This window comes from Monodon monoceros, unplaced genomic scaffold (genome assembly GCF_005190385.1).
Source record: "Monodon monoceros isolate NGI ecotype Baffin Bay Population unplaced genomic scaffold, NGI_Narwhal_1 Super_Scaffold_9, whole genome shotgun sequence".
In the NCBI taxonomy this organism is placed as follows: Eukaryota; Metazoa; Chordata; class Mammalia; order Artiodactyla; family Monodontidae; genus Monodon; species Monodon monoceros.
Window position 1 is genome coordinate 54647126 of NW_021703786.1, and position 24848 is coordinate 54671973.

Genomic DNA, 24848 nt, shown 5'->3' on the forward strand with positions numbered 1-24848 from the left:
AAGACAGGAAGGAATTTGGAGGAGTTAGAAAGAGGGAGTGGGGAGGAGACAAATGAACGCAATCCCTACACGACCCTCCTCCGTGCCAACCCCCCCCCCGCGCACCCCCCCTCCCCTCCCCTCCTCTCCCCTCCCCTCCTCTCCTCTCTCCCCCTCCCTCTCCTGAGGGAAGTCATCTCCCTCAAGGATGATCGGACTCCTGAGGAGTTTCCCAAAACACAGGCTTCAGTTTTGAACGAGGACAGTTCAGAGCTGGTCCCCTCACCTCCCTGCCTCTGTTCTGAATTTCCTTCATTTGTTTCCTCCCCACTCCCTCTTTCTAACTCCTCCAAATTCCTTCCTGTCTTCCCTTTAGGGGGGAATATAAAAATCCCTCTCGTTTTCCCCCCACTCAAAGGCAGTTATGAGACGCCTGCAGGAATCAGAGTGTGGCCACTCGCTACTGAAGTGTTCATCTGGAGGGAGTGGTCCAGCTCACCAGCCTGTGAGGAGAACACAGTTTACGTCTGGAAGTCCCCGGGCCTTGCTGTTATCTGTGGAGGATGCCATGTTTCCCTGTCTGTGTGGCTCAGGGCAGCACGGAGCCTTCCCTGTGGGCTCCCTCAGAGTCTGGGAGGGTGGGAAGGAAGCAGAAATTCCTTGCATAGAAGTGAGGGGCGAAAGGAAGTGAGCAGAGAGGTTGGGGGGACTGTGCACGGCAGCCCCAGGAAAGGTTTCTGAATGGGGTTGCTTGACTCAGTAGGGCTGCCACTAACTGTGCCCGGCATGTCCCTGTGCTGGCGCTCTGCAGGTCTGACCTCCTGTTTGCTGTTCTGAGACCAGTTCCAATGTGTGGAGGTGAGGGGTTCCTTCCATGCCAACAAACAATTTTCTCACACCAGCAGGGTGTCCGAGGAGAATTCAGCTCAATTCTGACACCGTCTACCTGGAGGTAGCGTCAGATTCCACAGGTTAAGGGCTCAGTCCTATAAGACTGTTTCCCCACCCCCATTTCAGAAGCCCATCACAAGCCCAGGCTGTTACCTATGCTTCTGACCAACCGGCTGTAAGTCAGAGGTTCCCACGACCCCCTCCTTGGGTTGGATTAATTTGCTAGAGTGACTCACAGAACTCAGAGAAACATTTTACTCACTAGATTACTGGCTTATTGCAAAAGGATACGACTCAGGAACAGGCAGATGGAAGCGGTGCGTGGGGCAAGGTGTGGGGAAAGGTGCAGGTCAGCCATGCTCTCTCGGAGGGCACCATTCTCCCCAAATCTCCATGTGTTCACCAACCCAGAAGCTCTCTGAACCTGGTCCTTTTGGGTTTCTGTGGCGCCTTCATCATAGTCGTGATCAATTAAATCACTGGACATTGGCGATTGATCCAACCTCCAGGCCCTCACTGCTCCCTGGAGGTCAGAGGTCAGAGGTTGGGACTGAAAGGTCCAGCCCTCTAATCACCTGGTTGGTTCTCTTGGCAACCAGCCCCCATCCTTAGGTGGGTCCACAAGTCACCTCCTTAACATAAAAAGATACCTTTGTCACTCTCAACACTTAGGAAATTCTGAGGGTTTTGGGAGCTGTGAGTTACAAACTGTGAATGAAGGCCAAATACCTATTTTCTTATAAATCACAATATCACACCTCCTTTGTCCATTACGATTTGGGGGCATTTGTTCAGGGGAGGGAAGCCAGCTGTGTAATGAGTCTGCAGCAAGTAGCGCCATCCTGAAGGTGGCCTTCCATGTTCTGGAGTTGCAGGGTTGCAGAGGGCCTCAGCCTCGCAGCCCTGGACTGTGTGTGTTTGGAGTCCCTGTGAGCCAGGCAGGGAGTATGTTCTTATATCCCCTCCTCCAGGAAGGCCTCCTGGATTCTCTTTGCCCCAGCCTCCCCTCCGCAACTGGGAGTCTGTCTTCTGTGTGTTCCCTGATGCTGTTAGTCCCAGTGGAAGAACGTCTGGAGGGCAAGGACCTGTCTCGGCTCCCTCTGCCTGGCCCTGGACTGGCTTCTCTGTGGACTGGGTGCCCCATCTCTGGCCCTGAATGATCAGCTGGTCTCTTGGAGACTCGGGGCCGTTGCCTCCCTGCAGCCTTACCCAGCCAAGGCTTACTCATCAGAAGCAAAGCTGCCCAGGGAATTCCCTGGCAGTCCAGTGGTTAAGAAGACTCTGTGCGTTCACTGCCAAGGGCCCAAGTTCAATCCCTGGTCAGGGAACTAAGATCCTGCAAAAAAAAAAAAAAGAAGCAAAGCTGCCGGGCTGAGCTGAGGCTCTGACCCTCCACTGTCTGTCTGTCCATCCACAGGCTGTGAGGAGCTGCTGAAGGATGTGCTGGCCGTGGAGAGTGCTGGGACACTGCCCTGCGCGCTGGAGATCCCAGACTGCGTGCAGGTGAGAGGGGCGGCCACCGCGGAAGGGATGGGGAGCCTCCAGCCGCCCGCCTTACCCTGCTTGGTCTTCCGTCTTCTTGCCTTTGCTTCACCTTTTTGGTGTCAGGGAGACCCCAGAGCCCCCTCTGAGGGCCCTTTGGCTTCAAAGTCAAGAAAGAGATTTTGGAACTGGAGCAGTGCAGACCCTTGGGAAGCCACAGCAGAGGGTGTAGGGTCTGGGAGTCCTCACAGGGCACCTTCCCCCGCTCTGAGGTCCCAAGGAGAAGCTGAGCTCCAGAGGGAAGGTGGCAGGCTCGAGGTCAACAGCAGGCAGGGAGACAATTTTTCTCTTTTCTCCAACACCAGCTGGATGTCCAGCAATCCAATCCACTCCTGACACTAACTGCCCAGAGGTGGTGGTGCAGGCCCCAGGGCCAGAGCCTTAGCCCCGCTTGGGAGCAGCCACAGACGGGGCACCCAGGCTACCTGCACTTCTGCTGGGGCCAGCTACAAATGCAGGGTTCTCGCAACCCCCCTCAGGTTCCGTAGTTCACTAGAACAGCTCACAGAACTCAGGAAAGCACTCTGTTTATGATTATTGCTTTATTATAAGGGATACAATTCAGGAAAGACGCACGGGGCAAGGTATGTGGCCGGGAGGCGGGGGCACTCTCCAGGGGCACCACGTCCCTGCACGGCAGTGTGTCACCAACCCGGAAGCTCCGGGTCTCATTGCTCTAGAGTTTGTATGACCCCATCTGCAGCCCTCTCACCTCCTGTAGGTGGGCGTGGGTGGGGCTTAAAGTTCCCCACTTCAAATCACCAGTTTGGTCTTTGTGGTGTGACCAGCCCCATCCTGTGGCTCTCTGGGGATCCCACCTGAGTCACCTCATTAGCATGAACTCAGGTGGGGTTGAAAGGGACTCCTTATGAATAATAAAAGTCACTCCTATCGCTCAGGAAGTTCCAAGGGTTTTAGGAGCTCTGTTCCAGGAAGTGGGGCAAGGACCACAGTCCCCATGGCTCTGTGTCATCATCACCTGATGGTTTGTTTATTATGAAACTTTCATCGTTTTCCCAAACCCTTGCAGAGTCATCTCACAGACGAATACAGTTCACGATGCCTGTACTGACAGTCCCTAGGGTCCCTTCTGGCGGAGACAGCCCGCCAGAAGGGCTGGAAGAGGATCGTCTTGGTTTGTCATCCAGGCTTAGCTCCAAAACCTCTTCTCCACCCTCTGGTTGGTGCCTCATCTGACCCCAGACATGAGTCTTTTCTATAGCTGAAGGAGGCCCAGGACCCCAGAGGTCACTTTGGCCAATGGCATACTTCTTGGGATCCGGCTGGGTGGTGAGCTCAGGGCTGGGACTGGGGGAGGGGGTCCCTACAGGGGGCTGTGGATGAAGAATGTAGGTTGCCATATCAGTAACAAAGGATGTTGTGGCCATGAAGCCATCAGCCACTGCAGCTGCTGCCCCCACCCTCAAACGGTGCCCCCTGAGGGGATTCAGGATGGAGAAAACAGGGTACTGGCCCTAGAGAGCTAAGGTGCATAAAGGAATGATTTCAGTGAGCCCAGACTCTTGCATCTTCCCGTACAGAGAAAAGTGCTAAATTCATTAACTTGAGATGTCTGTTTTTCTTAAATTAATAGTAAGCTTTTGATGTTTTGACTACCTGGTTTTTTTTGCAAAACTCCTGTATATCCTGGCTCCTTCCTTACGTCTTAGGAACAGTACCTTAGAGCTATCTGCCTGGGCGTAAGTCCTCAGTAAGTCTGCCAAATAAAACATAATTCTTGGGACTTCCCTGGAGGTCCAGTGGTTAAGACTCCGTGCTTCCACTGCAGGGAGCGCAGGTTTGATCCCTGGTCTTGGAACTAAGATCCCACATGCCATGCCATCGCGCAGCCAAAAAAACCCATAATTCTTGACTTTTAGGTTGTGCTTTTTTTTTTTTTTTTTCCGCTTGACAGGGCCCTAATGCCCAGAGCTGCCCAGCAAAATGGTGTTACAGAAAGCCAAGCCTCAAAGGTGGCAGAGACCCAAGCCGGGTACCAGGGCCTCCAAGATAGGTCTCAGGTGGTTGGACCCCAGGGTGCTGTGCCCTCAGGGATGAGTGAAGAGAGCTGGGCTCCAAGAGGTGCAGAGGCCAGCAGTGAGGGCTCCAGGCCTGCCTCAAAGGGCAGCAGATGTGGGGTGAAGATGCATTTGGGCCTGACTGATGGGACCAGGACCAGAGCAGAGGACCCCAATGCAGGACGAACACTGAGAGTGTCCTGGGAGTCTTGGAGCGGGGCCCTCGTGGACTGAACAGGAAATGGGGTAACGAGGTGGGCTGTGGGACCATTCAGAACTGGGTCCATACCCCGCTTTGGCCACTGATGAGCCCTGCAAACCCAGGCACGTTACTCTCAACTCCTCAGAGCCTGTAAAACAGGGCTCGCCATACCCGTCTTGTGAAAATTCAGTGAGAAAACAGGCTGCTAATATGTGAGAATCCCCTTCCTCCCAGTGCCGTGTCTTAGAGATTCGTGTGAGAAATGGTGCTGATAGCTGTGGCGCACGGGCTTAATTGCTCCGCGGCATGTGGGATCTTCCCGGACCAGGGCTCGAACCCGTGTCCCCTGCACTGGCAGGCGGATTCTTAACCACTGCGCCACCAAGGAAGTCCCAAGAGTGCTCTTCTTTTAAAGCAATATTGTTTTCTCCACAATACAACATGTGGAGGTTACAGAAAAGCAGAAAGATCAGGTCGGTCGAATCCCAGCAACCCCAGTGCCCCCCTCATCTCCTGTCTCAGGACTTTAGGTGTAAGCCTCTCCTTGTGAACTCTTTTCTGCCCCCGACCTGTCTGGCCCTTACAGGTGGCTCGGGTGGTCGGAGCCCAGCGAGGTGGCTGTTGATCCCTGGACACGCTGGGCAGCCTTGTCCGTGAGCGCCCGGTGGGCAGCGTGGGGGGCCGGGGCTCTGTTCCTCACGACGGGCTCCTCGGTGCTGGGAGGGCTGAGGGGGCAGAGCGCAAAGCCAGCCTGCCAGACCAGTGGGCTCCCACAGTGAGGGGCTGAAAAGGCCTGGGGGCCCCGTGGTGTGAATGAATCCCTCCGTGCTCAGGCTCCTGCACCGTCTGGGCAGCTCTGGGCAGCTTTGGGTTCCATTTGGCTAAAGGCCACGAGGGGCGAGACCATAGCTCCTCAGGTTGCGGGGAGCTGAGGGGGCCTGCCTGGGGCACGTACTCATCCTGCAGGCTCAGCCCTCAGGGTCCTGCTGTGTCCCAGCTGTCCCCTAGGGGTCAGCTTGAGACCAGCCAAGCAGAGGGAGCCTGGATCATTACTTGGGCTTCCCAGGTGCTGCTAGGGGAGGAGTGGTTTGGGACCAAGCAAGGATGATGCCCGATGGGACCACAGGAGCATGCCTCCCCCCACCCCCAGGGTGGGGCAGGGACCTCTGACGTCAACACTTGACGAGAGGGTCATAGTTAAAGTAGTGAAGTAATGAAACACTCCGCGGTGCTGGTTAGTAAACAGATGCAAACCCGGCAGCCTGAGGGCACCCACCCCATTCACCCCTCTTCCAGGCCCCTGGAACCCAAACCCCCACAAACCAGCTATCACCACAGGCGCTCTGGGCCTGCTCTCCAGACTGCAAGTCTGGGTAGGTGGACCTGCATCCCACCAGCTCTTTTTTTTCTAATTGAAGGATAGTTGATTTACAATGTTGTGTTCCCTGCTGTACAGCAAAGTGATTCAGTTCTACATATGTATATTCTTTTTCATTTCTTTTCCATTATGGTTTATCACAGGATATTGAATATAGTTCCCTGTGCTCTACAGTAGGACCTTGTTGTTTATCCTTCCTATATGTAATAGTTTGCATCTGCTAATCCCAAACTCCCGATCCATCCCTCCCCCGCCTCACCTCCCCCTTGGCAACCGCAACTCTGTTCTCTATGTCTGTGAGTTTGTTACTGTTTCATAGCTAGGTTCATTTGTGTCATATTTTAGATTCCACATATAAGTGATATCATATGGTACTTGTCTTTCTCTTTCTGACTTCCTTCACGTAGAAGGATAATCTCTAGGTCCATGTGTGTTGCTGCAAATGGCATTATTTCATTCTTTTTCTGGCTAAGTAGTATTCCATTGTTTATATATACCACATCTACTTTATCCGTTTATCTGTTGATGGACATTTAGGTGGCTTCCATGTCTTGGCTATTGTAAATAGTGCTGCTGTGAACATAGGGGTGCGTGTATCTTTCCGAATTATAGTTTTGTCTGGGTATATGCCCAGAAGTGGGATTGCTGGATCATATGGCAACTCTATGTTTAGTTTTTTGAGGAACCTCCATACTGTTCTCCATAGTGGCTGTACTGATTTACATTCCCACCAACAGTGTAGGAGGGTTCCCTTTTCTCCACACCTTCTCCAGCATTTATCATTTGTAGACTTTTGAATGATGGCCATTCTGACCAGTGTGAGGTGGTACCTCACTGTAGTTTTATTTATTTATTTATTTATTTATTTATGGCTGTGTTGGGTCTTCATTTCTGTGCGAGGGCTTTCTCTAGTTGCGGCGAGCGGGGGCCACTCTTCATTGCGGTGCGCGGGCCTCTCACCATCGCGGCCTCTCGTTGCAGAGCACAGGCTCCAGATGCGCAGGCTCAGTAGTTGTGGCTCACGGGCCCAGTTGCTCCACGGCATGTGGGATCCTCCCAGACCAGGGCTCAAACCCGTGTCCCCTGCATCGGCAGGCAGACTCTCAACCACTGCGCCACCAGGGAGGCCCTCACTGTACTTTTGATTTGCATTTCTCGAATACTTAGCAATGATGAGCATCTTTTCGTGCCTATTGGCCATCTGCCCCACCATCCCACCAGCTCTTGAACTCACTGGATGTCACCCTGCCTGTGTCCTTAGAGCCTGCAGCGCCCTGGCGCAAAAAGGGCTTGGTAAACCCAACTGTTGGCAAGTTTTCTGATGCAGGTGGATTTGAGTTTGGTCAGGGGGGTGCTGGGTGTCGCAGGGGTCCATGGGTTGGCATCCCAAGGCTGAGGTCTCAGGAAACGCCCTGGGAGTCCATCGTGAGGCTGGCCCACTTAGCGGGCTGCTACTGCGCTCCCTTTGTGCAGCTCCCAGACCTTATGGTGTAGAGGTCTCTGTAGGGTGGGGACATGGGCAGTCACAGAGAGCCCCACCCTCGGGCCTTAAAGGCAAGGGGGCAGTGGGATGAAATCTGACTCATAAGCCCTCATGTGAGATCCTGGGTCGTCCTCCCACGTGGGCTGGTTAATAGGGAACCCCATAAAATGAATAGGGTGTCAGGCCACCTGGTTCTCCTCCTGTGTAACCACCATCCCAGCGAATGGTGTCACCATCATCGAGCCCCTAAGGCAGAAAGTCATCCTTGATGCCCCACATCCAGCCAGCCTGAGTCCTCTGGTCCCCACTCACCCCTCCTCCCTCTCCCTCTGCTGACTCCTGGCCCCTCATCGTCCCCAGCCCTTCTCTCTCCAGACCCACATCCCACAGTCGCCTCAGGATCTTCCTAAGGAGTGTCACCACTCCCACTTCGGTGGCCCCCTCATCACCAGTGGGATAAAATCCACCACTTCTCCAGCCTCACCTCTCACTGCCACACTTCTCACACCCCGAAATTGGTGACACCCAGTTGCTCCTTATTTAATGAAAAGACCCTGTTCTCTCTTGCCTCCCAGACTTTGCACAAGTTCTTCTTTCTCCTGGGATGGCCTCCCACCCACTGTCCCTGGGATAACTTCTGCTCATCGTTTAAGCAGAGGTACTTAAGTAGGTACCTCCTCCTCCAGGAAGCCCTCTCTAGTTCCCTCTGCCCCCAGCCTGGAGTGGGGCCTGTGCCGGGCTTCCCTGGGGCCCTGTGCCCTCTGTCATCCCTGCCTTAATCTCACCCTCCAGGACAGCTCCATGTTCCCCACACGGCGACACCATTTTCACCTGGTGGTGGCAGAGCTCGAGCTGAGTTCATCTCCTTCGCACCCAGCACAGTGCCCATAGCGAACATCCTTATCCACGCACCATAGATCGTTTCTCTGAGTATTTCTAGGATTTGAAATCTAGAGATGGAATTGCTCTATCGAAGGGTATGCAGATTTTATTTTTTAATCGATGGGGCCAAATTTTTCTTCCAAAAAGACGGTACCAATTGTATCATCCAACAGTAGATGAGAGAGTGCCCGGATTCTCAGCCCTTTGCCAGTCCTGGAAGTCCTCCATCTACCTACAGGCCCCCCTTCTACTCCTCTCCCCTGCCTTCTCCCGCTCACCAGTCTGATGGAGGAAAACTCACTCTCACTTTCATCTGTGTTGCTGTTTATGGTGAAGGAGACCATCGTTCCTTCTGTTCACTGGGCCTGTGGATTTCTTCTTTTGTTAATTGCCTCTTTATAGTCCTTGCTCATTTTCTGTTGGGTTGTCTTTTCCTTTTTTTTTTTTTGCCTTTTTTTTTTTTGGAGGGCCTTGCCTCACAGCATGTGGGATCTTAGTTCCCCGACCATGGATTGAACCTGTGCCCCCTGCAGTGGAAGCGCAGAGCCCTAGCCACTGGACCACCAGGGAAGTCCCTGGGTTGTCTTTTCCTTATTGATTTATATGAAATCTATATACACAAAATCTCTATATATTCTGTCAGTCTATGCATTTTGCTTATATTTTAATTTTGGTTTGGGTGTCTTTTATTGCACAGAATTTTAAAGTTCGGATGTCGTCATTATCAGTCCTTTTATGCCATTTACGTTTTGTGTATTATGTGGTGCCTTCTTTACCTCAAGGTTATAAACATACTATTCTCCTGTATATGTTTTTCAAATACTTTTAGACAAAAAGTGTTTATGTTTAGCTCTTTGACCCACCAGAAGCTTATTTTTGGTTTTGGTGAGGATAATATCTGGCATTTTTATGTTCCAAATGTTGCCAGCTGTTCACATTCCTGCTGTGGAATAGTCCCTCGTTCTCCACTTATTTGAAATCTCACCCCTTTATCGTGAGCTAAATTGCCGTATAACGTGGGTCTCTTTCTGGACTCTGGTCTGTTGTATTGATCTCTTTGTCTACCTGTTTCTAAGCCAGTTTCAGTTACCCTTGCTTTACCGTGTGATATCTGATAGAGAAAGCCTCCCTCATCATTCTTTATTTTTAAAAATTTTTTTGTTATCCTTACATATTTTCTCTTCCAGAATACTCTTTTTTGTCGAAATTCATTTAAAATCCTGCTAGGGATTTTGTTTGAAATTTGTACATCAGTGGAAGGGAACTGGCTTTTTTACAGTGTTGAATTCTCTCATCCGAGAACATAGTAAATCTCTTCATCTTTTCTGGCCTTCTTTTATGCCCTTCAGGAAAGTGTTATGATTTTCTCAAATAGGTTTTGCACATTTCTTCATAGGATGACTCTATTTTAGAATTTCTGTTGCTGTTACATGTAGGATCTTTTTGCCATGATATTTTCTAATTCGTTATGGCTAAGTGTCTAGGAGACGTTTTGATTTTTGGTGTTGATCTTGTCATGACGACCTTACTAAACTCCCTTATTAGTTCTAATAGTTCAATTACAAACTATTTTCTAGCCTGCTTAATCTATATAACAATGCAGCCATATTCTTTTTTTCTGCATAAATTTAAATAGCTGCATGATATTTCATTGCAAGAAGACAACCACATTTATTTACCAGTTCCTTATTATTGGTCATATATATATGTAATTTTTTTTTTTCTTAACCTACTTTGGGGGATTAACAAAAGCAGTGTTTTAAACACTCTTGTAGCTAAATTGTTCCCCACAGAAGCACTTATTGTTTTAGAGCAAGCCAGAGGTTGGCAAACGACAGTTCCCATGGGCCAAATCTAGCAGCTTGTTTTTGTAAATAAAGTTTTATTGGAACATGGCCACGCCCATCTGCTCACCCTTGTGTGTCTGCTTTCCCATCACAGTGGCAGAGTTGAGTGGCTGCCACAGAGCCTAAACTGTTTACTATCTGCCCTTTACGGAAAAGGTTTGCCAACCTTTAAGATAAATTCCGATAGGTGGAAACCGTTTTATCAAAAGGATACAAATCTTAAAATTTCTAATACATCTGTCAAATTCCTTTCCAGAAAAGTTGTCTCAATTAATCTTTCATCAGGATCGTGTCAGATTCCTCCTACCCTTTGTTTACTGGCTGTTCTGCTTTCTCAAATCTTTCTCATTGACAGGCTAAAATTAGGATTGCTCCTTTGAATTATAATATGGTTGAACTTCTTAAATTGCCTTTATTGGTCACCAGGAGTTCTTTCTTCATTAATTGCCCACCCACATCCTTCACCCTCATTTCCATAGATGTATTCATTCCCATTGATGTAAAACAACTAGAAATAATAACTTTTGGACATACCTCACAAATATTTTTTCAGCTTGTCATTTCTTTTTAACTTTGTTTATGACAGCAAATCTAAAAGGTTTTTAGAGCCAACTCAATCTTTTCCGTTGCGGCTTCTGCCTTTGGTGTACTGCATAGAAAACTTTCCTACCCAAGGCTGTGACACTATATTCTGTTTTATTTTTATTTTATGTATTTGGTTTTCATGTTTAAAGCTTTGATCCACAGAGTGAATTTTGATGTCTGTGGTGAGATAAGGATCCAGTTTTCCTTCTTCCCCTCAGCCCCTCTTACCCTCCCTCCCGCCCAACTCACCTCGCGGGAACCAGAAGCTCTTGACAAGGTTATGCTTAAGGGGTCCCCGGAGGCCAAAACAAACCGGGGTTTGCTGGGAATGAGGGCATCAGCCTGAGCCCAACCTGGCTCTTCTGCTCATAATCAGAAGGAGCTTGGTCAACCTCCAGTCTTGCCAGAACAGTTTTTAAAAATCTGCCCTGAGCTTCTCTCCAGAGCTGGCCTGGGGGTATGTAGGGCCTGAAGGTCCAAGTCCACCATTGCTTAATTTCATCCATTTTGAAGCAAGCATTTCTAAAACCACTTTTGCAACAATGATACTTTTAAATTCTAAAAATACTTTTCTTGACAGCCTCTGATTCAGCTGTGCTGGTGAAGGTGTAGGTGGTGGCACCATGCTTATGCTGGTAAGGGGAGGGGGGAGGGTGTTTCCTAGCTCAGGGAGGGGCCTTACTTGATCCTTTCCTCTCATATATGGCCCCAGTTTTTTGGGTTTTTTTATTTCTGTTCCAACACCTTCCTCCTTCCAAACGAAAGAATAATTTACTTATTCGAAGCCCGAGAATTTCTGTAAGAATAAAAAGATCCTTAAGTCATATCTTTGAGAAGTAATTAAACTCTGATTAAACACCAAAGGTGGCTGGGACAGAAGCAGAGCCAATGTTGATGGTTGCCTTGGTCTGTCCTGGACCATCTGTCCCCCATCTTCTGCCCCTGACCATCCCGACCCTAGGAAGGCTGGGTTCAGCTGGCCCACTGAGACCAACTTCCAGGACACTCTTTTTTTTTTTTTTTTTTTTTTGCGGTACGCGGGCCTCTCACTGTTGTGGCCTCTCCTATTGCGGAGCACAGGCTCCGGACGCGCAGGCTCAGCGGCCATGGCTCACGGGCCCAGCCGCTCCACGGCACGTGGGATCCTCCCAGACCGGGGCACGAACCCGCATCCCCCGCATCGGCAGGCGGACTCTCAACCACTGCGCCACCAGGGGAGCCCCACTCATCTATTTTTTTTTTTTTTTTCCCACTCATCTATTTTTAAAAGCTCCCCAAGTAACTTGAATGTACACCCAACGTTGCAAGCCAAGGATCTGAGCTAGGAATGCTCAGACTTTGCGGCATATTAGAATTCTCTGGGAGCTTTTAAGATTCTGGGTGCCCAGCTGTCCCTCAGACCAATGAACCCGGAACCTCTGGGGGGGGGACCCAGGCATCAGCACTTTTTAAAGCTCCTCACGGGATTCCACGAAGCCATGACCCGTACAACGTCCTGGATTCTGGTCAGTTTACATCAACACTTCTTTTCCCTGAGGATGGAACGCAGAGGCTCGGGGTGGGGGAGAAGAGTCTTATACCTTGAAAATGGCCAATGGCTGGCACAGCATGTGTGTTCAAATGTCGGCTGCCCTTGGCACATGGCCCCGGAAGTATCCTCTGGGGAGAGTGACTCGGGACTACGGGGCCCTGGCTGGAGGTGTCCGTCCCCCGTAGAACTGGGCCGCCTGGGTTCTCAGGCCCGGGCAGGGAGCATTCTTGGTGGCCAGTGAGCCATGACTGCTTTCCCAGAGGGAGGCCTGCAAGGGCCCACGGGGACTCTGGGTCAGCAGGGTGGGGGCTCCATGTGTCAGAGCCCAAACAGGAATCTCATTTAGAGAGTTCCTCGTCTGCCACCCAGTTCTGAAAACTTCTGAGAGCTCAGGCTGCCCTGCAAAGAACGGAGAGTAGATCACACTGACTTCACAAAGACCCACCAAATGTACTTTTCCTCCAACTTGCAGGAAAGTTGTGAGAGCAGTGCAACGAGTACCCATAGATCTGCCACCCTAGATTCACCGGTTGTTAACATGTTGGCAATTTGCGTTCTCTGCATTTGTGTGTGTCTCTGTATACACACTTCTTTGCGGGGGAGGGGGGCTGGACCATTTGAAAGTTAGTTGCAGACATTATGACACTTCATCCTTAAATACTTGACCCTTCCTAGGAGCAAGGATATCCTCCTAGATAACCGCAACACGCTCATCACCTGTGGCTGATATAGCAATGTATTATCTGATATAAACTCCATATTCAGGGTTTCCTAATATTTTTATAGCTTTTCTGTCTGATCTCGGATCCAATCCAGGATGACACATTACATTTAGTTGTCATGTCTCTTTAGTCTCCGTTAATCCGGAATAGTTTATCCACCTCTTGCTCTATGTGCACCATCACCTGAGGGCCCCAAGAGGTTGTCGGCCCACTGATTTTGCCTTTGGCTTCGGACTCTCGTATGGAGCCACAGCGCCCTCTGCATTAATTGTACTAACGCCTAGCGGGCGTTTCACACCTGTCTGGCCCAAAGCGCTTTGATGCTGCCCCATCCTCCTAGCTCTCGGAAAGGCTCCCCATCTCAGGAGCTGGTACCGCCACCCACCTGTCCGCTCGGACCAAGAACTGAGTTGTGCTTAATGTCTCTCCTTCCTCCCATAGCCAACCCATCCGCAAGGCCTGTTGGTTTTATCTGCAGGATCCATCCCGAGGTGTCCCCTTCACCCACCTCCACGTTACACCCCGTCAGAGCTTCACACCATCCCCCTACCTGGTCACCCGTGCTCTCTCTTCCCTTCCTCCTTACAAGAGCCAGAGTGTCCTTTCAAACTCTTAAACCAGGTCCTAGAACTCCCCCACTTAAGATGTTCTAATCACTTGTCCTCTTAGGGTAAAATCCTAAATCCCAACTTCTCACTGTGACCTACCAGCTTTCACTTTTGCCTGAACCTTTGACCTGGTCCCATCCCATCTTCCCCATAATCCTCGCTGTTCCAGCCACACTGGCCTGTTTTCTGTTCCTCAAACCCCCAAAGCTAGTTTCTAATCTTTGCCTGGCTGTTCCTTCTACCTAGAACCCTCGTCCTCAAGTCTTTGAACAGCTGCCCTTGCATCATTCAAGTTTCAGCACAAGCGTCACCTCCTCAGAGAAGTCTTCCCTTCCCACTCATCTCAAGGAACCCCTCTACAGCAGTCCCCTGTCACTGTCACAACACCCTGCTCATTTCCTTTAGAGCCTGCGCCGCTGTGTGCCACACTCTTAACTGTCTACGTGTGTCCTGCCTGTCTCCTCCACGTGGGTGGAGGGCTGTGCCTACCTCTCTCACTGCTGTGCTCTCCATGCCAAGCACAGTGCCGGCACGGAGCAGCTGGCGGTACATGTTGGAGGGATGCATCTCTGCTGTGCAAGTTCAGCTCTGCTGGGGAGGAGAGGGCTAGGTTTCCTCCCGCCTGGGAGCAGTTGAGGGGTGCCCCCTTCAGGTCAAAGGCTGTAAAGCCACACTCAGTGCTGGGTGGGGAGGAGGGGGGAGGGCATAGGAAGGAGCTGAAAGGGGGATGACTCTTTGCTCTGACTCTGCACCTGGGCTCTGAAACCTTAATGTGTGTACGACTCATTCGGGGGCTTAACACAAGGCAGGCTCTGATCCAGTAGGTCTGGGGTCGCCTGACTGCACCTCCTACAAGCGCCTTCAGTGCCGTGGGAAGATGTGGAAAGAGCCTGGGGGTGCTCCCGTTGCTTCTGCCCCTCCCACCCTCTGCCAGGAAGTGTTGTTTCTAGCAGTCGCTGTCACCTCCGCATGTGGTGAGCCCCTCGTGGTTTTCCGTCTCCACATGTCTGCAACCGTGACAGACAAGACATTCCCTCCCAGGAATCGTGCTCCGCCGCCTGCTCTGTCACTGCTGTGTTTTCTCTCCTCCGCACTCCTTTCCTTAAGCAGACTCGTCGGGGGCGTGGTGTCTGGGGGAAGTCAGGCCGGGCTCACTGCCCCGGTGCAGGACAGGACAGCTGACCAGGCTGGGAACTGGGAAGCTGACGGGCTCCCACAGGCTTTGGTTCAGAGTGTAGGCACTTACGGGCAGACCAGCCCAGAGGCAAAGGGCTGATTTAAACTTGGGCAGAGGGCTTCCTTGGTGGCGCAGTGGTTGAGGGTCTGCCTGCCGATGCAAGGGGCACGGGTTCGTGCCCCGGTCCGCGAAGATCCCACATGCCGCGGAGCGGCTGGGCCCGTGAGCCATGGCCGCTGAGCCTGTGCGTCTGGAGCCTGTGCTCCGCAACGGGAGAGGCCACAGCACTGAGAGGCCCACGTACCGCCAAAAAAAAAAAAAAAAAAAAAAAAAAACTTGGGCAGAGCGTTGGCTTTGGGGTCTGAGGGTCCTGGATTTGACTCCTGACCGTGTCGCTTACTAGTGGACCATCCTGAGCAAGTTACTTAACCTCTCTGAGCCTGACTTTCTTCCCTTGCTAAACAGAGGTTGTAATTGGTGTCTTCTGCATAGGGTTATCATAAAAAACGAGAAACGATAATACAAGCAAAGCACTCAGTACACTGCCTAGAAAATGCTGGAATCTCTCAGCCCACAAGGCACAGATTGTGAGACTTGAATACTTTTTGCCCCAGGGCTGCTGACAAGGGACTGACAGGCAATGTCTATGTCCCAGGCTTCCTTCTACACCTGCATCCCACAGCCCTACTGCCCCGCTGGCTGGTCCTGCACAGCTAGGAGGTTCACCCCCGGGGCATTCCTCAGAATTGGGCCTACTCCTGTGTCAGACCCATCTCCCAGGGTAGGCAGGGCCTGAGGGCATGAAAACCACACCCACTGAGACTGAGGGAAAATGCCCAGACATTTTATAAGAGGGATAAACAGCTGTTCCCATCCTGGCCTTGCCGCGTTCCCTTCCTGACCAGGGCAGTAAAAATGACTGGAAATAACATGAGACACGGCGAGAAGTCTGATTCTTGAGGGGAACTTTCTGTGGGCTCTGTGAGTGTCCCAGGTTTTTGACCCTCCCCAAGCCTCTTTGATTATCAGCACAGGGCGGATGGGCAGGAGGGACACTGCACAAGTCCCTGCCTCAGAGCCTGGCCCAGCCCCTGCTTTGTACACACTCGCTGTACCTAGATGGAAAGAGAGGGCTCCTTTGACCCTGGGGGCTGGGAAGCTGAGCACCTTCTCAACACCGATGCCAAGACTTTACATCCAGAACCCGTTTCAGAACAGCTGCCTTTACCACACCCTGCCTGGGCTTCTTCCTGTGCTGTGACTTGGAATATTCTTGCTTTCCTCAAGGGAATTTTTAATCCAGGCTGAAAGGACCCCTGAGCTGGGTGAGGGGTTGGGCACCCAGGCAGAGGCTCGTCAGGACCTTTATCTGCTCTAGTAAACATCAGCTGAGTCCTGGAAAGGGACTGAATTTAGAGGCAGAAACTCAGCTTGGAAGAGTGATATGGGAGAAAGTATTCCTGAGGACACACTAACCCCCATTCCTTTAGATTTTCCATTCCTGGTATCCAGTTCCATGTCAGAAAGCACTGTTTCATCTTACCTTATTGCAAAAACCTCTTCACGGATGTACATTTTGTTTTTATTCCCTTGGCTCAGTGTAAGGCCAAACAGAATATTTCCTCAGCCTCCTTAAAATTGCTGCTGGAAACCTTATCCAATTTGCCATTTTGCACGCTTTGATCTAATACATTCCTTTTAGGATTTTGCACCAGAAAAAAAAGTCTTTCCTGATGAAATGATTTCCTTCTCTCATCGGATAATAAGAATTGCGTTATAACTAACCTTGCTTTCCCATTTTTGTCTTGGTAGTTAGAAAACTTAGAGCTAATGGTGAGTCAACTTTCAATTTACTCATTTACCTGCTTTTTCTGTCGGGCTTATTTTTTATTTTATTAGTCCAACTATGAATGTCTTTTATTGTAAATAATTTCACAGATGTCAACAACAACAAAAAATGAGTTCGGTGGCGGGGGTGGGGGGCGTGGGGGGAGTTCGAATTTAATAAGGAGAGACTAATTGAAAAGATTATTCCAAGCTGGCCGGTGAGGGGAGAAACTCTTGAAATAGGAGGAGGGGGCCATGGCAGTACGGAGGAAGCTCTCACGGTAAGATCTCCAAGCATCTCAAGGCTGAGGCAAGAGGGGGTTTCTTTGCAGGAGGAATAAACAAAGGAAGAACCACCGGTGTGGGGAGGGGGGCACAGGGTGGCTTGGCTATTGGGAGTGGATCAGGGAATGTTTACCCTGAGTCCAGCCTGTGTTTGGAGGGCTGCTGGGAAGGGGCTATGTGCTGACTCAGCAGGGGTGGCAGAATTCACAGAACGGGGGGAAGAAGGGAAGCTTCGTCAAAATTTGGATAGCAAGCATTTTGTTCTGGTTGGTCACTAGGACCAGCAGTTCAAGAATGGGAATTTGGAGGGTGGGCCCCAGTGGCTTCCACGTTTCCCTCTGTCTAGACTGTTCTCTCCCAGGGGCAGGGACCAGCCTCACTGCTCGCTCTGCCCAGCCCAGTCCTGGGCCTGAGTGAGTTACTTGGTCAGTGTTCGCGGACTGGCTGAATGAGGGCCTTCCTGGAGTCAGGAGCTCGCCTCTCTGGGAGGTATAGGAACAAGCAGGCCGCACCCCCGCCCCTCCCTGAGGGACCCCAGCTCTGGGCCATGACCCCTGCCCCCTCCCTGAGGCGTACCTAGGCCCCCCCCCCCCCCGCCGCTTCCCCTCCTCTAGAGGGTGCCCAATTCCGGGCGGCACTGCCAGTTCCCGCACCCCACTTTCTGGGGGGCAGGTTGAAGGAGAGGGTGGGAAGGCGGAGGAGGGAGACAGACCCAGAGGGAGCAGCACGGTGCCCCCAACACACACACCACCACCCCACCCCCCACCAGGACCCCTTCTCTCTTAACTTGTTTTTCTGTCTCTCTGCCTGTGCGCTCTCTCTTTCTCTGTCCCCTCTCTCTTTCTCTGTCCCTGTCTATCCAATCTTTCTTTATCCAGCCCATCTCTCTCTGGCCCTCAGATATCTCCAGTCCCAGCACCAGGAGGCCCTTCCAGTTGGCCCCAGGTCTCAGCATGAATCAGGCGCAAGACAGGGCTGGGGATGGACAGATGGAATGTCAGCCCTGCTCAGGCAGTTTACGTATCTAATCTCTCATCACCACCACACCCCTGTCTTGTTTACTCAGACCAACCCTGCCAAGTAGGTACCATTAGACCCATTTTACTGGTAAGGAAGCTGAGGCTCAGACAGCAATTAAGTCGCTTGCCCAAGGTCTCAGGACTGCAGGGTGCAGAGCCAGGACTTTAATCTGCACCTATCTGACCCCAGATACCACAGAGAGCAGCTCTGCATCCACTTTTCCTGAGGCTTCTCAAGTTTCCCGGGCCTCTCTTCACTTTCCTCCCCCACCCCCGCAACCTGGGAGAAAGGACCAGAGGGACTCATTTGCCCTGAGGGGTTTGCCTAGAATCAAAGGCAACTCATCTGGAGGATCTGCATTGCTGGAGGACAATCTTTTACAGAAAGAAAGGAAACTAAGTATTCCAGGAGCTGAGATGAGGCCTGGGCTGGGGAGAGAAGGCAGAAGAATTCCCCCAGCCCATTCCTACTACTTTTGGAGCCTGAACGTGGCCTCTGACCTGCACAAAGAGGGTCCTAAAGCCTTTTGCTTGGTGAAGGAGGCTGGCCACACCCAGCCTCCCTGTGCAGGACTGTGCCAGGATTGCTAAAATGTGCTCCAGAGAAAGACAAATACCGTATAATATCGCTTATATGTGGAATCTAGAAAAATGGTACAGATGAACTTGTTTGCAAAGCAGAAATAGAGTCACAGATGTAGAGAACAAACTTATGGTTACCAAGGAGGGAAGGAGGGGTGGTGGGACGAACTGGGAGATTGGGATTGACATATATACACTGCTATGTATAAAAAGGATAACCAGTGAGAAGCTACTGTATAGCACAGGGAGCTCTACTCAGTGCTCTGTGGTGACCTAAATGGGAAGGAAGTCCAAAAAAGAGGGGATATATGTATACCTACGGCTGATTCACTTTGCTGTACAGCAGAAACTAACACAACATTGTAAAGCAACCATACTCCAGTAAAAATTAATTAAAAAAAAAAAAGAAAGAAAGGGGGCTCCTCTGAGAGGGAGTCTGGGAAACTCATCAAGGAAAGATGAGCAGCTTCTTGGCTGCAGGACTTCTGAGAGCCTTCCGAATGCTCACGTGGGACCCCGGCAGGAGGTGAAGGCACTTGCCAGCCTTCTTTGCTCTGGGAACCTTTCATGCACCAGCATCTTTGTTACAGAAATGCGGAACTGGTGGGCCCTGTGGGTAGCCCAGAGTGTGGTGCGAAATGTGTTTGAAGTGTGTTTGGGGCATAGCTGCCACTGCTTCCCCAGAGGAAGCAGAATGTGGCCTTGTGATAACAGTGTGGGTTTGGTCAGCAACTGTTACGCAGGGACCAAAAGGCTCGTGGCAACATACACCATCACGTGTGAGTCTGGTCCCTCTATCTACTAGGAGGGTCCCTGTGCTACACAACTTCTAGGAGGACTAAGCTCTCTGTAGTCCATGGGAATGGCGCCTCTGGGAGTTGTGCAGTGCACAACCTGTGCAGCTGAACATGACAGTCCTGGTCCTGGCCCTCATCCTGGTCGTCTGACTGTTGCAACAGCCTCTCTGTTGACTTCCTGTGTCCAATCTACCACCTCTGGTGTCTCCTGCCCCCCTCCTCTGTGTCACCTCTTCAGTCCTACCCTCCTCCAAGTCCCTGCTCCCCAAAGCCAGCTGCCAGAGGTCTACAAGTACCCTCCGGCTGTGCAGGACCCTGGGAGAGGAGTCCTGCCTCTGAGATGGATGGGCTGTATCGTCTTGGGCTTAACCTCTTTGGGGCCAGTGTCTCCATTAGTAAAATGAGGATAAAATGCTTGGCTTATAGTTTTTTTATCATTAGATTCTGAGCTTCAGGAGGCCAAAGGCTGTCTGTCATTCATCCCTGTCCCCTGGCGTCTGGCACCTCCTAGGTCCTGGTGAATGTTTGGTCACTTTGACCAAAACCTTTCTGCCCTTCCCCCTCTCATGCTTGATTGATTTGCCCAGTATTTCTGGAACACTGCCTGCCCTCCCTACTCCTAGGCTTTGCCTATGCCGTTCTTTCCCCTAGAATTCCCTTCTGCTCTATCTGCAGCACTAACCATTTTGGGGAGAGCTCAGTTGCCACGCCTGAACCCTTTCCCAGCCCTCTCCCCCAAACCCCACTGGAAACAGCCTCCCCCTTCCACACCAACCCCGCCCCCATGGCAGGGAAGGTTCCTTCTGTCCCAGCCAGGCTCCTCTGTTCTAGGCAGAGGAGGGGTTGGCACTTCACTGCACCCGCTTGGGGTGCCCAGAGCCTGCATGGTGCCAGGTACAGAGCAAGGCTCCGGATGGAAGGGCCCAGAGTGGACTGGAACATGGTGGCAGCTTCCTCCCCCAGGAGGGAGGAAATCCTGGGCAGGATGGTTGCCGGCCGCCTTCCCAGAACAGGCCCAGGCTGGGCTAGGGCAGACTGGTGTGCTAATGCCGGCTCGGGGCATGGGGTGGAACACTTCAAGTTCGGCTTTGGGGTCCAAAGCAGTCTTGGGGCTTCCCTGGCGGTCTGGTGGTTAGGACTCCATGCTTCTAGTGCAGGGGACACGGGTTCGATCCCTGGTGGGGGAACTAAGATCCTGCAAAACATGTGGCACGGCCAAAAAAAAAAAAAAAAAAAAGAAAAAGTAGCCTTTGGGTCTGGTGGAAGAGTAAGCGCGTTGGAGACTCATGTTCGGTGTCTTGGCTTATTGGGCTCTCTGTTGTTTAAAAAAAAAAAATTATTTAAAATGCTTAATTTAGGACCCGGCCTGTGGTAGGTGGTCAGTGTCTGCTGTCCGTGGAAGGAGTGTGGAGCTTCACGTTGAGAGCATGGACGTTGGGGTCAGAAAGACCTGGGTCTGAATCCCGGCTCAACCCCTTCCTAGTGAGACTTTGGGCATGTCCTGTCACGTCTCTGGACCTCAGTTTCCTTGTCTGTGAACTGGGCACGAGCCTGGTGCTCTCTTCTTCAGGCTCGGTGTGAGGATTCGGGGAGACCAAGTCGAAGCCCGTGGCATTAGTTAGGATGTGGTGGAGGCTGACAGAAAGCAGAGCGCTAGAAACATTGGTGGCTATAAATATTACTACTTCACTTCTCTTTTCTGGCAAAGAACCATGAATTTCTTGGACCCCTTCATTTTTTCTCACTTTCCATGACTGGCAGTAGCAGGTGGCTTTCTCTCCGGGACTGTTTTTTCACGGAAGCAAAATCGCGTATGTTTTTTTTTATCACTTCACAGGAGGGAGCACACACGACTCGTGAAGAACAGCTCTGCTGTAAACCCAGTGCTGAGCCCTCACTGCCCACGGCTCCCCACCCAAGACCCCACACACCCGTGGTCCCTACCCACGCACCCCCATCCACTGCAGCCCGGGTAACCCCCGGCAGCTCCCTCACCCACCTCACGCACCCCACCATCCCCAGCTCCCCAGCCCCACCTGTCTGAGCAGTACCCTAAGGCCATTTGCCACAGAGGAGCAGGTGTGGAAGTGAGGCAGAAGGACCGCTCCACACACACGAGCCTAGGCCTGGCCTTTGACTCAGATCACTGTCTGCACCTCCATCCTCTCCACAGAGCCCTCAGCCGGTCCCTAAGATGCACTGATAACACCCACTGATAAGAACCGCCACCAGGATGCCCGGCACTGCCGTGAGCCGCCCAACCAATCAGATATAAGTGGGTGTAAGATACCTCAGTTTGATGCACTGATGTCCCTCGGGACTGTCAAAGAGGGTGATGTGACTTGGCCAGGGAACCCTGTCTTCCCCTCAGGAGCAAACTGTGTCCCCAACACTCCAGGTCCTTTCTGTTGGTAGTGTGGTCCAGGGATGGCGCCTGGGAGCCTGTTAGAACTGCAGGCTCTGAGGCTGAACCCAGACCAGCTGAGTCAGAATCTGCATTTTTAACAAGACAGCAGTGGCTCATTCACATGCTCTTTTGAAGTCTGAGGTGCGCGCCTGCCGGTCACTGGGGCTCGAGCTCGGCTGCGAGCGAGAATCACCTGGGGACTTTAAAATGTGCTGGTGCCTGGGTCCCATGCCCAGATCCAGATTCCACTGGCCTGAAGTTTGGCCTGGACGTGGAGAGTTTTAAATGCTCCTCAGGTGATTTTAATGTGCAGAGAAGTTTGGGAATCACCCTTCTCAGTCTTATCACTGGACCCATAAGCTGTTTTATTGCTTGTGTTTGTAAGTAAGACTTGGTGAGAGGAAGGGCATAAGGTTCAGGTGGCCCTGGCCGGTGTGTGGATGGGTGTACATTAGAGAGGGTCTGGGGTTAGTGGCTTGGAAATGTGCAGGGAAGCATTTAAGGCCTTGGAACCGCCCCAGTGAGGCACAGGGGAGAAGGGCACTGTCCCAAGGTCCCAGAGCTGGCTGGTTGCAAAGCCTGACCCAACACTTAGTTCCCTGACGCCAACTCCCAGTTGATGCCTGGGCATTTAGAGGTGCTACCCCCACACCTTGGTCCTTGAACCAAAACCTCAGCTGGGCTTTGATCAGTAAGCCTGCCTCTGCTCTGCTCTTACTTTGCTGAGTGCTAGCTCCGGATTCCAGCAAACCGTCCTTGAAGCCAAGAAAGCTAAACCCACCAAAGCTGGAGGCGCAAGCACATTGGGGCCTCATCCCGTTGTGTGATGAACACCCACTGAGAAGCAGCTCAGCTTCGTGGAGAGCGAGGGACTCCAGGTGGGCGGGGTCTGAGCCCCAGCCCTGCCACTTGTCAGCTGTGCTGCCTCACACTGACCCTGCAGCCTCTCCGGCCTCAGTTCCCTTATCTGTAAAGTGGGCACAGTGGCACTCCCCGGCTTCAGGGGGTGTGCAGGTTGAGTGGGATGAAGGGGACAGAGCCGCAGGCTGGGCCTGGCGGGTGTGGGTACAGGATCAGAGTGAGTCGGGGTCACTGGGGGCTCAGCGTCACGTGGCATGGCCTCAGGAGTCTCCGGAACACCAGCCTAGGTCCCCAGCAGGCACATCCTGAACCTGCAGGGCCGGGGGCTGCTGACACGTACCTCTCTCCTCCTCTACCAGACACACGGGCTCAATGGCCGTGCCACGTGTGTGTTTGGTGGCTTTGGGGAGAACTGTGCTGCAGCATGGGGACTCCCTAGCCCTCCCGGCCTCATCAAGCAGCAGAAGTTGGCCACGGTTGGTGGCGCTCTTCCCCCCGTGTGGGCCCACTCGGGACAGAGCAGCTGTCACTGTCATGGTTATTTTATTTTTATTCCTCCCTCTGGGAGCCCAGAATCAAAAGGAAACTTTAGCGCTGCAGCCTCGTTACGGAGAGTAGAGAAACGGGGTGGGGTGGGCGAGTTTGGATCTTCTCAGCCAGGGCCCCATAGGCTCAGAACTGCAGCATTTCAGAGGGCAGAGCCCATGGAGACTGTCTGGTGCGATGCTTTCATCTCACAGCAGATGGGGAAACAGACCACACAGGGTCCTGGATTTCCCCAGTGGTGAGTTGGGGCCAGGCTGGAACATGGTCCTCCTGACTCTGGGGTCTGAGGTCTTTCCCCTGCCACCTATGACCGCTGCAGCCAGGGAGGAATTAAGGGTAGTTCTCCAGAGACCTCACCCCTCAGCCAGTGTTTCCACGTGAAGTGCAGATCCCTGGGCCCTGGTGCCTGACTCAGGAGCTGGGGTGGACCCGGGGGTCTGCACCCTCAGCAAGGTCATCTGACCAAAGTTTGGAAACATTGCTGTGGACTCTCCCCATTGGGCCAAAAGCCCCAGCCCTGTGCTCTGCACCTCTCCTGCATCAAAATCCCAGCCCCTGGGGCTTCCCTGGTGGCGCAGTGGTTGAGAGTCCGCCTGCCGATGCAGGGGACACGGGTTCGTGCCCCGGTCCGGGAAGACCCCACATGCCGCGGAGCGGCTGGGCCCGTGAGCCATGCCCGCTGAGCCTGCGCGCCCGGAGCCTGTGCTCCGCAACGGGAGAGGCCACAGCAGTGAGAGGCCCGCGTACCGCAAAAAAAAATAAAAAAATAAAATAAAATTTAAAAAATCCCAGCCCCTGACTCATCTGCTTTCACTGAAAGCATCACTTATGAGGCACACCTGACACCAGTAGGTCCCAGGTGAAGGGGACATAGGCAGGATCCTGTCATGGATAAGCACATGCACCCTGGACCCAGGCAGCCTGGGATCGAATCCTGCATCTGCAAGTTTTGGCTCCTCGACATGTTTCTTCACCAGCTGGTGCCTTTGTTTCCTCACCTGTAGGTTGAGGAAGCCAGGCTTCCTTCCTGAGGTGTTGTGAGGGTTCGATGCGTTAATACAGATGAAGTGCTTCATCTGTATGTGCTTCATTAGGATCTGGCACATAGTAAGGTCTATAGACATGTCCACTATGATTATGCACATTTTACAGGCTGAGAAAATTATGCTGAGAGGTTAAGAGACTGTCCTAAGGTCGCACAGCCACCAAGCAGCAAAACTGGTTGGGCTTCAACCCTTGTCCCACATAGTCCCTGCCTGGGAGTCTACAGCCTTCCCAGCCCTGCCTGCTAACTGCAGCTCTGCTGGTGGATTACGGATTGGCCAGGAAGGACCGCTCCCCATGCCTCCAACTGCTCACTCACACACTCTGGGTTAGGATAGATTATCAATTCCTTTAGCCAGGAACGCAGAGTCTCTGGAAACCAAGTGGCCGTACAGAGCCACCTTTGTCCCAGAAGTCCCTCACGGGGACAGAGGCTTCTGGGGACACGAACACCCTCAATCTCGAAAGCTCAGTTTTGGTTATGGCAATGCCCATCTGTACTCAGAGCTTACTTTCAATTTCTGGTGGAAGAAATTGCACTTAAAACCTCTGCATTTTGGTCTAAGAGAATGTTTTCCTGGTCCTTGTGCCACTTCCTTGTCTGGGAAAGAAAGTAAAGTCCAGGTGTCCTTAAA

At 52.0% G+C, this 24848-nt stretch overlaps 1 protein-coding gene across 1 annotated transcript in view; it reads left to right on the forward strand.

Annotated features, from left to right (window-relative positions):
• RAB11FIP4 (RAB11 family interacting protein 4) overlaps window positions 1–24848 on the forward strand; it is an 80290-nt gene that overhangs the window by 800 nt on the left and 54642 nt on the right. The window contains exon 2 of the mRNA XM_029211800.1: window positions 2288–2373. Within this exon, the coding sequence (XP_029067633.1) occupies window positions 2288–2373 (86 nt within the window). The remainder of the gene's footprint in view (window positions 1–2287; window positions 2374–24848) is intronic.